Source organism: Phocoena phocoena, chromosome 11 (assembly GCF_963924675.1).
Source record: "Phocoena phocoena chromosome 11, mPhoPho1.1, whole genome shotgun sequence".
NCBI classification, from domain to species: Eukaryota; Metazoa; Chordata; class Mammalia; order Artiodactyla; family Phocoenidae; genus Phocoena; species Phocoena phocoena.
This window is the reverse complement of record NC_089229.1, coordinates 96461473-96474411: the sequence shown is the minus strand read 5'-3', so window position 1 is coordinate 96474411 and position 12939 is coordinate 96461473. Positions and strand designations below refer to the sequence as shown.

At 52.4% G+C, this 12939-nt stretch overlaps 1 protein-coding gene across 6 annotated transcripts in view; it reads left to right on the top strand.

Annotated features, from left to right (window-relative positions):
- The first annotated feature begins 3912 nt into the window (after window positions 1-3912).
- The window catches only part of CD9 (CD9 molecule), a 35482-nt gene continuing 26455 nt past the window's right edge, over window positions 3913-12939 (top strand). For 5 of the 6 annotated variants that reach the window (XM_065886825.1, XM_065886822.1, XM_065886824.1 and 2 more), the window contains exon 1: window positions 4036-4101. In XM_065886825.1, the coding sequence (XP_065742897.1) occupies window positions 4036-4101 (66 nt within the window). Of the gene's footprint in view, window positions 4102-12939 lie in introns of all 6 variants that reach the window. The other variant, XM_065886821.1, reaches the window with a different exon arrangement.

Here is a 12939-nt window from a genome sequence, read left to right as displayed (position 1 = left end):
GCCTGGAGTTCCCTCCCCAGCCTTGTCTGCTGGCCCACCTTCCAAAGTCAGCTGCACGTGTCCCCCTCGCTGGAAGCCTCTCCCAGCTCAGGCAGACCTGGGTACACGCCCCAGCCCCTGCTGTTTCCTAGGCAACATCTCCCCCTGTTAGCACGAGTTCCTGTGCCTGACGCACAGTGAGGCCAAACATACCAAAACATCGGAGTTTGGAGCAGAGAAAGGTTTATCAGGGGAGGGCCATACAAGGAGATGGGTGGCTCACGCCCTAAAAAAACCCCAAGCTCCAGGAAGGATTTCGAAGGGTTTCAGCAAAGCTTTTTTAAAGCCAGGCAAGGGACAAGAGTCGCAGGGTCTGTGATCAGCTCGTGCACAGTTCTCTGATGGTGAGGTAACAGGGCAGTGTCACAGGGGTTAACCTGATCAATCCTTAGGCTCCAGGAGGCCTGGGGCTCTGTGTTCAGGTCATCAAGTAGTTAACATCTTCCCTTTGGTGGAGGGTCTTAGCATCTGTAAAACAACTCAGGAAATGTGCATCAAATACCATTACCCTAGGTACTTAAGAGATGAGCTAAAGCAGAGGATATGGGGGAGGCCTGTCCCAGGAAGGCCCCATAGGGTCCTGCTCGGTTACACCACAAGCAAAGACCCCAGGGGCTTATACTGGTCTGGCCTGCACTGAGATTCTTCCAGGTGAGATAGAGGGCATGTCGTCTTAGCATCGGGTATGTATAGGACACAGAGCAGGCTCTCCAGAAACACTGGAAGAAGAAATGAATGAAATCCTCCTCGGCTCCAGCTGGCCTGACTCTGATCTTGCCCTCGCTACCCCCTCTCCTGGTTTGCCCCCCTCTCTCCAGCCTCCACCCCGTTGCCCCACCCCTTGGTCTCTCACCTGAACTACTCCACAGCCTCCTAACGTACCTCCACGGGTTCCCAGCTCACCTTCGTCTCCTGCTGCCCTGCTCCCCAATTGCAGGTGCCCTGATACACCTCACCTTTCAGTCTAACCCCCCAAAGCTCTAAGCCAAGGCCTGGAGATAGAGGCAATGGTCCTTGTCCTCAAGGAGCCTCTGCCTGCTCCTCCCCTCAACCCCAACCGCCCCCTGCCACCAGCCACCCAACTACTCAAAGCACAGGTTCCCTGCTTATAAACACTTCGGTGACCCCTCACCCCCGCTTGCAGAGTCCAGGACCATGAGGCACCTCTAGTTACGTCCCCACCTTCACCTCCCTACACGCCTCCCCCAACTGTGAGCTCCAGCCTAGACCCCAGACGGCCCCAGCCCCAGCTTTGCCTGATTCTCCCATGATTGCAACCACTTTTCCTGGGGTTCTGCAGCATGCTTTCCAATTTGGGTCAAAGGCCCCTCCTTTAAGCCCCCCTGGCCTTTAAGCCTCTCTCCTTGACCTCCTGAAACACGCTCATCCCCCTCCTGCCCTAAGGACATAACAGGATACCGAAAGGTGTTTTCGAATGAATGCATCACTGAGACAGATCTAACAACGATAGTAAACAGAGCAGAATATGTACTTTAAAGTGGTAACGCGGGCTGTTTCTGGTGAGTGTTATTTTGAGTTACGGTTTTTTTTTTTGCTTATTGGTATTTTCTGATGTTTCGGTAATTGAGCAGGTTTTGTTTTTGTAATTAAAAAAAAAAGAAAACCACCAAAGGAAACTTCATTTTGAAAAAAATACGAAAGGGTTTTGGGATTTCAAAAGTAGGGGGAATCTCCTCATCCTCCGGTGAGAAACAGGAAAGGGATGTTTAAGGGGCCATAGAATCTCTACAAGTGAAGACGGGGAAGGCAGGCCAGCCAGAGAGGGCACACACCACATGCCAGGTGCAGACCTGGGGTGCTGGGGAGGGCAGAGTGTCCCCTACAGATGCAAGATGAGGAATTTTAACTTATCTCATTGAATGTGGGGAGCTGCAGAAAGAATCTTTCTCTTCCAGTTTTACTGAGATAGAACTGACCTGCAGCAGTCTATAAATTTAAGGTGTTCGACATAGTGATTTGATCACATACATCATGAAATGATTACCATGGTGGGTTCAGTGAATACCCACATCTCATACACATACATTAAAGAAATAGAAAAATATTTATATTTTCTCCTTGTGATGAGAGCTCAGGATTTATTCTCTTAACAATTTTCCTTTATAACTTGCAGCAGTGTTAATTATGTATTATACTGTACATTACATCCCTAGTACTTATTTACCTTAAAACGGGAAGTTTGTCCCTTTTGACTACTTTCATCCAATTCCCCTTCCCCTCCCCTCCCCACCTCTGGTAACCACAAATCTGATCTCTTTTTCTGAGTTTGTTTGCTTGTTTTTGAAGTATAAATTGACCTACAACACTGTGTTAGTTCATGATACATAACACAGTGATTCGATATTTCTATACATTTCAAAATGATCACCATGATAAGCTAGTTACCATCTGTCACCATACGAAGATATTACATAATTATGGACTATATTCCCCACACTGTACATTTAATTCCCATGACTCATTTATTCCGTAAGTGAAAGTCTGTACCTCTTAAATCTCCCTCGCGTAATTCTCTCCTACCCCTACCCCGCTTCCCTGTGGCAACCACCTGTTTGTTCTGTGTCTATGACTCTGTTTCTGTTTAGTTATATTTGTTTGGTTTTTAGATTCCACATGTAAGTGAAATCATACAGTATCTGGCTTTCTCTCTCTGATTTATTTCACTCCACATAATACCCTCTAGGTCCATCCATGTTGCTGCAAGTGGCAAGATTTCGTTCTTTTTTATGGCTGAGTAATATTCCATTGTGTATATACACATCTTTATCCCTTCATCTATTGATGGACACTTATGCTGTTTCCATATCTTGGCTACTGTAAATAATGCTGCAATGAACACAGGGGCGCAAATATATTTTCAAGTGGTGCTTTCATTTTCTTTGGATAAATACCCAGGAGTGGAATTGCTGGGTAGTTCTCTTTTTAATTTTTTTAAGGAACCTCCATACTGCTTTCCATAGTGGCTGCACCAACTTACATTCCCCCCAACAGTGGAGGAGGGTTCCCTTTTCTCCACATCCTCGCCAACATTTATCATTTGCGGGACATTTCTGAGCGGGGGAGAAACACCCTAAGCACTCTGGCACTGGAGCTTCAAAGAGGCAGCAGTGGGCAGAGTCGAAGGGCAAGAGCGCGGGTGATGGGGAGTAGAGGCAAGAACAGAAGCCAGGCTACAGGCTTTGTCTTTTCCTCTGGGCCATCTGAACCTCAAGTCCAGGAAGCACTCCCGGACTTCCCGGCCCTCAGACATATTACTACTCAGCGATGGTATCTGAGAATTACTCCCATAAGCTTCCGACCGATCTTCCCACCTGGACGGCGAGCTTCTAATTCCTCCTGCTCCGCATGACGTGCCGAGTGCTAGTGTGCTTCACGAGCGAAGGTTTGCAAGGAGCCGCCCCAGGGAGACATAAGGCCAGGCAGCTCCTCTTTAAATCGAGGCCAAAGCTCAAGAAGAGCCCTCATTCTGCGGGCAGCCGGCCTTGGGTTAAGGGACCTCGGCCCCGACCACCGGGGAAGGGGTCTCCCAAAGCAGAGGGCTCGAGAAGGACGGAAACCAGGGGACAATCGGAAGGGCGAGGCCTCCACTTACTCCGGGACGAAAGCAGCCGAAGATGACTGACTGGAAAGACCCCAGGACTGCTGGGAGGAAACGGGGAGGATGGCGGGAAGTCAAGGCCGGCCGACTCGGTGGGAAGGGCCGAGCCAAAGGGGGGAGGGGCTGCGGCCACCGGACCTGGGCGGGGCGGGGCGGGGCAGGTGGGGCGGGGGCGAGGGCGGGGACGGGGGCGGGGGCGGGGCCCGGCACATGCGCACCGCGGCGGCGCGCGCCCGAGGAGTGGCACTTTTTAAAAGTGCAGCCCTGAGGCCAACCCGCAGCCGCCAGCACCTCGGTCCGAAGCCTGGTCCCGCCCGTCCCGGCCTCAAGCGCCCCCGTCCCACACCAGTCCGGCCCAGGCCAGTCTAGCGCGCACCATGCCGGTCAAAGGAGGCACCAAGTGCATCAAATATCTGCTGTTCGGATTTAACTTCATCTTCTGGGTGAGTGAGCGCGACTGCCGCGCGCTCCTCTCCGGGGCCACCTGTCCACCCCGGGCACCCGGTCCGCGGTCGGGGTTGCCGGTCACCGGCATCGCCTGCGCAGGGGAAGACTCCTGGCGGGAGGAGAGGGCACTGCGGCCGCCAGCTGGCTCCTCGGCGGGGGCTGAGACGGGCTGGGAGGGCGCGTTGGTCCGGGGCTGGTCCGAAGCGGGGCGGGCAGGGGGCGCGGGGCCCTAGTGAGCCGGGGGTGTGTGTGTGGGGGGGTGTTTGCTCCCACCCCGATCCCCTCCGAGTGCAGGAGGGAGAAAAGGAGCACCCCCTCTGCTGGGGACTCAAGGCCCTGCCCGAAGGGGACTGTGGCGGGCAGTGCAGCTCGTGACCCGGGTGTGGTCCCCCCGAGTGGCCGAGGCCGCGGGGAGGGGAGGATGCGGACCCTCCAAGGGACTAAGGTGGCGCCGGAGGAGCTCAGTGAAGGTCTGTTGGCACCTTTACGCCGGAGAGCAAGGGGCGCGCAGGTCGCGGGTGTCAGCGTCCCGGGCCCCGTCCCTGAATGAGCGTCGGGATCCCTCCTCCACCCCCGAGGGGGAACCTTCAGGCCCCATGCTGTCAGACTGATTCTGAGCCGGCGTGAGAAAGTCCGAGCTCCCTCGAAACTACCTGAAAGACTAGCTTGTCTTGATTTTTTTTTTTTTCCCCCGAAGAGCGATAAGTATCTGAGCTGGAGAGAACTCCGGGAGAGTTGGGGAGGGGTGGGGCAGATGCCTATCGGCGCCCTCAGTAGGATGAGTCCTCTGTTTCTCCATTTCCGGGAGAGATAAGGTGCCGGCCTCACCCCCTTCCCCGCCAGCCCACCCAGCAGCCGGGCGGGGCCACAGGGAGTGGACTGTCACCTGGGGAGGACGCAGGCCAGGGAGATCCAGGTCTCCCGCTGCCGGCCACTCTCAGCCTGTCTGCAAATGGGAAGGCTAAGGCCGGCAGCAGGGAAGGGGAGTGGTCCCTCCGCACCTCTCCTTGAGGGATTTAGGGGACTTTGGTGTCGTGGTTCACGGGCCACATCCCCTGCTCACAGGTGGACAGTATTTGCCCCTTTGCAGTCAGGAAAGCATTTGGAAAGGCAGGCCCTGTGCCACTCTCGATAGAGATGTCTGTAGAAGCAGGGGCGAGCCACCAGAGGCTTGTAACAAAAATGTGCTTATTTCCTTGGAGCTGCTTCCCCATGAACCCCAGGGAAAATCTCCTGAGATTTAATCCTCTCTCTGGAGCTGACGGGGTATGAGATTGACCTGCCCTTGCAAGACTCATCACACCCAACACCTGCTCTAGTGAGGACAGGTGTGCCCTGCCCAGCCCATAGCCTGCTCTAGGGAGACCCTCCTGTGGTGGGCACCCCCTCCTCCCGGGTGTCCCTGCCAGCCAGCTAGCTGCCAGCCTTGGCTCCGCCAGTCTCCAACTCTGGCTCTAGGAAAGAACGTCAAAGGCTGACTAGCCCCGCCCCACCCCGCCCTTGTCCTTTAAGGAGTTTTTCTCTCCCTCCTCCCTAGCACCGTCTCTCCCCTGCCAGTCTCTTGGTTACTCCTCAGCTATCTGCCTAGGCTGTGTGAGGGTTTGGGGCGCGGGGACCCACGGACTCCCAGGGTGCCTCCATACCCCCCGCCCCATGGCACCTGCAGGAGCCTGGCGGGAGGCTCCCAGGCCACTCAGGTATCTGCTCAGCCTCTCACTGACTCCTGCCTGCCACGCCACTGTATCCAGACCTACCCCTGCCTGAGCTAGGTGCTGCTGATGGGCTGTGTCATCTGAAACAGAAATGACTCATTCTAGGAACGGCTGGGTATAGAATTAGAAATGACTTTTGAGGTGATTCAGTCCAGCCTCTTCTTCACAGCGAGGAAGCGGGAACCAGAGAGGGGCTGACCTGCCCAGCGTCACGGGAACCCAGCCAATACCCCAACCCCTAGGTCCCTTAAGTCCTGTCCTCTTCCGTCTCCATCACAAAACCAACAAGGGGACCTGGTAACGGGTGGTGTATGGGGGTCCGCGGTAGCTTCATGTGTCTGAATCGTTTATTGTTTAGTCGTCCTGTATTCAGGTCCCTGTAGAGATGAAGCCCTCATCTCCCTCCTAGGAGGTGTTGGAATAAAGGAACACCATGATCCCCTTGTGCAGCGTGTTACTGCAAAGTCCTTTTCCAAATCTCATTGTATAGCCAGAGCAGGTAACATTCTCCCCATTTTACTGATGACAAGGAAACTAGTCCCCAGAGAGGTTCCACGACTCAGCCAGGGTCACGTGGCAGGATAGCATCAGAGGTAAGTCTGAAGGCAGGTCTGGTTGGCTCCAAGTTCAGCACGCTTTCCATCACCACCTGCTGCTGTACCCAGCTGAGTGGGAATGAAAGGAGGGTGGCAACAAGCTCTCAAAAAATAACTTTTAAGAGAAGCTACGACCTGAGGGAACTGCTTGCTTGGATTGTTATGATGTCATCACTTCCCTTTCTCTCTTGAGACCAGGAATTTATAAACTTGGTGTTTGGGACCTGATGTGGGCCTTGAAGAGCAGGAGTTGGGAGGCTAGGGGCCACCAGTACCTCATGGACAGAGGATGCTGGGGGGTGGTCCAGCAGGGATCCAGAGAGGAGAAGCCCACCTCAGCGGCAGTGGGGTGATTGGGGCGGGGGAGGGGAGCAGTGTACCTCTTCCCTGGCCCCCAGTCTCATCCCTGTGGGACCCTCAGTGACAGCAGAGCCTGCACTGCCTGCCCTCCCCAAGTAGGGCCTCTGGTGCCCGCAGCTAAGCCAGCAGTCAGGCTGTTCTTCCAGTGACCCCAGGACCCTAACTTCCCAGCTCTGTTTCAGTTGTTTCTGGGTTTCCTTCAGACCTCTTTGCCTACCCACCCTCCAAAAAATTTCGATGGGGAAACATTTTACAATGCCAAAGGGGCAGCCTCAGCTGTACAGTGGGGAACCGGGGCTGGTCCAGGCCAGGAGCAAGGACTTCACATTCTACCCACCCCCTCACCCCTTTGTTCCCTGCCTCTCACCCCGTCTCCTCCCTCACTGATGGGAATAGCAGGGAATTTCTCTTTCCCAAGAAATGGTGTCTCGCAGGCCTAAGGCAGGCTTCACGGAAACATGGACAGAGGCCTGGACCAGAGCTCAGGGACCTGTGTTGTTAGTCCAGCTCTGCCCCCAGCTCACTTTGAGCAGGTCACTTTTGAATTCCAGACCTCAGTTTTCTCATCTGTACAACCAGTGGGTTGGAGCAAATGGTCCAGAAAGGTCCCTTCAGTAGCTCAGTCTATGAAACCAGCCCCACCCCCAGGGCCTAGAGCAAAGGACATTCCCACACAACCCAAAACAGGAGTCAGGAAATGGAAGTGTGTGGTGGGTACCCAGGCTTGACCCAGCGTGGCTTCATTTCATTCGGGGGCCTCTTGATGTCCTGGGCCTGAGTCGTGCCTCTCTCTCCTGGTAACCCCAAGTTCCCTCCACTCCTCCTGGGTGGGGTCTCTCTGTCTGGGGGGGGTTCTCTGTTTTTGGTCGCCCTCAGCCTTTTGTGGCAGTGCTGCCTAGTGGTCAAGAGTGGCTCTGGGTTGGATTTGCCTGTCACCGTGTGGAGCTGGTGACTACCCCCCGGAGTTGCTGTGGGTTATAGGAGCTCATGCCTGAGATGCACTTAGCCTCCTGGATGAGAAGTAAACTTCCAGCCGTAGCTTTTGTCATCCCTGTATGGAAAGGAGGTTGAGGAGGTGGGGAGGGTGGGAGCACTGGCCTGAGGAAGTGTGGAAGTTGAAACCAGAGAGAGGTAGCCAGGTGCACACATCCCCCCTTCTTCTCATCCTGCATCACTGCCAGCCTCGTTCCTCCACACACCTCTGCGATTCCCACCTCAGGACCCTGACTCCATTTCATGTGTGGCCGCAAGTCTGACTGTGGGGCAGCCCCACTTCTGAAAATAAAACTGCGTGCGGAGAAATCCGGAATGCGGGGTCCGGGCGGGGGATGGGCGAGCGGGATGGCACTGGCAGAAGCCCCTCCCACCCAACCTGCTGCTTCACCCAGAAGCTGTTTGCCTTCAGTGCTGGACTGAGCAAGCAGCTGGGGCTCTTGCGTGAAATGGCTTCCACCTTTGGCACCCAGACAGCCCGAGCCCTGCAAGAGCCGGCTGTGTTTGCACAGAGGCTGGCAGGTTTGGGGAGGCCAGGTGTCTGCATCTGCTCAGGAAAATAAGACTTCTCCCTGCCCGGACTCCTGAGGCTTTCCCCCCACTTTGCCCCGCGATGGTTGTCAACAACAGATGGGACTCCTGATTTGGGGAATGGGGAGGATTCCTCTACACACGCGCACGCACACTCACCTGGCACCATTCCAGACCTTACCCTCTTGTGCTCAAAGGAAGCAGCTGCCGGTTCAGACCTGAGTTTGGAACTGCTTTGATAAGAAGCCCTTTGGAGCACTTACTCTGCTAAACGAGTCTTCTGCGGCTTCAGACCTCACACATCACCGTTCTCACATCTTCCTTTTGTGTCAGATGCAAATCTTCACTGTTAACACACAGAGCTGTGTGTCCGTGTTCGATTTGTCTGTTTTCCTGTTCGATTCCATTTTACAAGGAGGCACGGTTTGGGGGATTGGTTGCACCGTTTGGGACTTAATAATACGCCTGGGACTTAACAAAAGCACCTTTTCTGCCAAAGAGCACAAGCCTTGACCGTCTTTCTTGGGTGTGCCTGGCTGTGAGGGTGAGGGACCCGACGTCACGGGTTACGGTGGCTTTTGTGGTCCTGTTGCCTCCTTGGTGGCTGCATGTTCTGGAGAGTCTGGGGAGAGGAGCGTGAAGAAAAAGTTTCAGGAATCTTCATGTTTTTGTGCCGCGTTCCTGCCTCCCTCCTGGGGCGGGGTCAGGGGAACTTTATTTGGAACCGCCTCAGGTCTTTTCAACCAAAGGCTTGCAGAAACCGTCTTTCCCTCTTACTTACAGAAGAGCAATGACTTCATGGTTTTGGGGTTTGACAATCTGGGGAAGAGCCTGTCGAACCCAGGTTCATCCAGAGATAATTTGCAACTGAGGGAATTAAGGAGACCAAAAGCGCTAATCTAAACGATATATATTTTTTTAATTTATGTTTTTAAAGTCTGACTGCAGATCACTTGCCTGTTTCATTCCGTGGAAAAAGTAATGCCGGTCCAGGGACATTTGCATTTTCCGTCAAGTGATGGCAGGCAGCTGTGGAAAGCAGCGTCCTGTCTCCAGATGAGATAATTTTATTTTAATTACATCCATCCAGTAATTCCTCCCCTCCACCAAAGAAATACTTAGTTCTGGATAGTTTTTTGTTTGGTTTTTTGTTTAATAAATTTATTTATTTTTTATTTACTTATTTTGGGCTGCGTTGGGTCTTCGTTGATGCGTGGGCTTTCTCTAGTTGCAGCAAGCCGGGGCTAGTCTTCATTGCGGTGGCTTCTCCTCTTGCGGAGCACAGGCTCTAGGCACACGGGCTTAAGTAGTTGTGGCACATGGGCTCCGTAGTTGTGGCTCGCAGGCTCTAGAGCGCAGGCTCAGTAGTTGTGGCACACAGGCTTAGTTGCCCCACGGCATGTGGGATCCTCCCGGACCAGAGTTCGAACCCATGTCCCCTGCATTGGCAGGAGGATTCCCAGCCACTGCGCCACCAGGGAAGTCCCTGGATAGCTTTTAAGTACTGCTTGCTGTCATCCTCGACTGGCAGGTCCGAACATTTTGGGGGAATCCCATGAAATCAATGGGACCTGCCTCCAGAAACACACAGTCCCCAGTTTTTTTGCTTTTTTCTCCAGAGACCCATGAACCTCCCCATATCAAACACCGCATATTGGTTTCCAGGCAACCCCTGCTCTGTCCGGAATCCCACGTTTCTGCCATGAGGTGTGGGTTGCCTCACTGCTCTCCAGGACTGCACAGAGGAGCTGTGGGGACTTTGAGGAAGGCATTAGAGAGTCCCTAAGTTCCCCAAGGATCAAGGGCAGCCCTGACTGGAGCTCTGGCCTCCCCACCCATCCTTGCTCTGACTGTCAGCTTGATCCTGGCCCAAGGAGTGGCTTGGACTCGAGATTAATTCAACGAGTGTTCTGTATTCCTAGTCCTGGAGCTTGGGCGATTTGTCTTTGCTGGGAAAGAGCAGGGTCCTGTCTTTCCCACAAATGGAAACTAGAAGGCTCGGCTGGCCTTCTCTGGCCTTGCCCCTGAGGACTTTGGAAAGGGAGATGCGCCCCCCGGGGGTCTCTGGAGACGCAGACCTCTGAGTTGTGATGTACAGCCTGGCTACGTAGCAGGGAGGACGAAGCCCACTGACTTGCCTGAGAGGGGCCAGATCTGTTTGATCCCAGGGAAGATCCCTGGGCAGAGAGGTGTGTGGACTGTTGACGTGGAGAAAGTCAGTCAGTCCTTTTGCTCAATCCTCTTGCCACGCATTGTGCAAGGGAGCAGAAACGGTGTCCCTGGCTGTGTTTAGGGAAGTCACCCTCCACAGCCTACCCGCTACACTCTCAAGGTCCCAGTATCCACCTCTCTCAGACCCAGGCAGATGGGAGCCATGACTCCTACCAAGCCCCTGCCTCCAAACTGCTTAGAGGAGGCCCCTTTTCCTCCCAGTCTGAGCTGCATGTCAGTGTCCAAGGGCAGAAACAACACCACACGTGGATCGTAGGAGAAAATCCTTGACTGGGGGTTAAAAATATCATAAAGTAAATTAGACCGTTTTAGTGAATTCAAAACACATTTCTATAGCATTTTAGTTTTAATTTATCTTTAAACTTACACTGATTGAATCAGTAGCAAATGATAAGGTTGATTTATTGAATCTTTAAATGAAAGATCAGCAAAATCATACACAGTTGCGAATTCATTGCTTTTCAAGTTTGGGGTGTTGTGTGTGTTTTAATTTTATTGAGGTATAGTTGATTTACAATGTTGTGTTTAATTTCTGCTCTACAGCATGTGTGTGTTTTAATTGAAGTATGATTGACATACAACATTCCTTTAGATTCCAGTGTACAACGTAATGATTTGACATTCATACACGTTGCAAAATGATAGCCAGGGTAAGCCTACTTACCATCTGTCACCATACAAAGTTACAGAATTTTTTTTTCTTGAGATGAGAGCAGCTTTCAAATCTGCAGAACAATATCGCTGACTATAGTTACCTTGCTGTACATCACATCCCCTTGACTTACTTATTTTATAACTGAAAATTTGTACCTCTGGATCCCCTTCCGCCCGTTTTACCCACCTCCCCAGCCTTCCTTCCCTCAGGCAACCACCAATCTGTTCTCTGTGTCTGTGGGTTTGGTTTGGTTTGGTTTGTTCATTTGTTTTGTCTTCCGGATTTCATTTAGCATAATACCCTCCAGGTCCATCCATGTTGTCACAAATGGTGTGATTTCTTTCTTTTTTTATGGCTGAATAATATTCTAGTGTATCTATGTACCATGTCTTCTTTATACATTTATCTATGGATGGACATTTAGGTTGTTTCCATGTCTTGGCTATTGTAAATAGGGCTGCAGTGAACATAGGGGTGCATGTATCTTTTCGAATTAGTGTTTTCATGTTCTTTGGATACGTAACAAGAAGTGAAATTGCTGCATCATGTGGTAGTTCTATTTTTAATCTTTTGGGAAACTGCCATACTCTTTTCCATGCTGGGTGCACAAATTTACATTTCCACCAAGACTGCACAAGGTTCCCTTCTCCACATCATCATCAACACTTGTTATTTGTTGTCCTTTAGATAATAGCTATTGTGACAGGTATAACATGATATCTGATTGTGGTTTTGATTTGCATTTCCCTGATGTTTAGTGATGTTGAGCATCTTTTCATGTGCCCGTTGGCCATCTGTATGTCTTCTTTGGGAAGTTTAGTTTAAAAGATAGTTTGCTATATAGACTGTTTGCGCCTCTCCAAATTCATATGTTAAATCCTAAAGTCCAATGCAGTTTTATCTGGAGTCGAGGCTGTTGGGGGTGATTAGGTCATGAGGATGGGGCCCTCATGAATGGAATTAGTGCCCTTATAAGAAGAGGCGGGACCTCTATGGTGACGCAGTGGTTAAGAATCTGCCTCCCGGGCTCCCCTGGTGGCGCAGTGGTTGAGAGTCCGCCTGCCAATGCAGGGGACACGGGTTCGTGACCCGGTCCGGGAAGATCCCACATGCCACGGAGCGGCTAGGCCCGTGAGCCATGGCCACTGAGCCTGCGCGTCCGGAGCCTGTGCTCCGCAGTGGGAGAGGCCACAACAGTGAGAGGCCCGTGTATCACTGAAAAAAAAAAAAAAAAAAATCCTCCTCCCAATGCAGGGGACATGGGTTCGAGCCCTGGTCCGGGAAGATCCCACATGCTGCGGAGCAACTAAGCCCATGCGCCACGACTACTGAGCCTGAGCTCTAGAGCCCATGAGCCACAACTACTGAGCCCACGTGCTGCAAGTACTGAAGCCCGCGTGTCGCAACTACTGAAGCCCGTGTGCCTAGAGTCTCTGTTCTGCAACAAAGGGAAGCCACTGCAATGAGACGCCCGTGCACCACAACGAAGAGTAGCCCCCACTGGCCGCAACCAGAGGAAGCCTGCGCACAGCAACGAAGACCCAAGAGGAGTCCCAGGCTCTCTCTCTAGACAGTCAAAAATAAATAAATTAAATAAATAAATTTATTTTTAAAAAAAAGAAGAAGAGGCCCCAGAGTTCCCGTCTCCCTTCAACCATGTGAGATTCTAGTGAGAAGATAACCCTCTATGAACCAGGAAGTGAGTCCAAACCAGATGCCAAGTCTGCTGGTGCCTTGATCTTGGACTTTTACCCT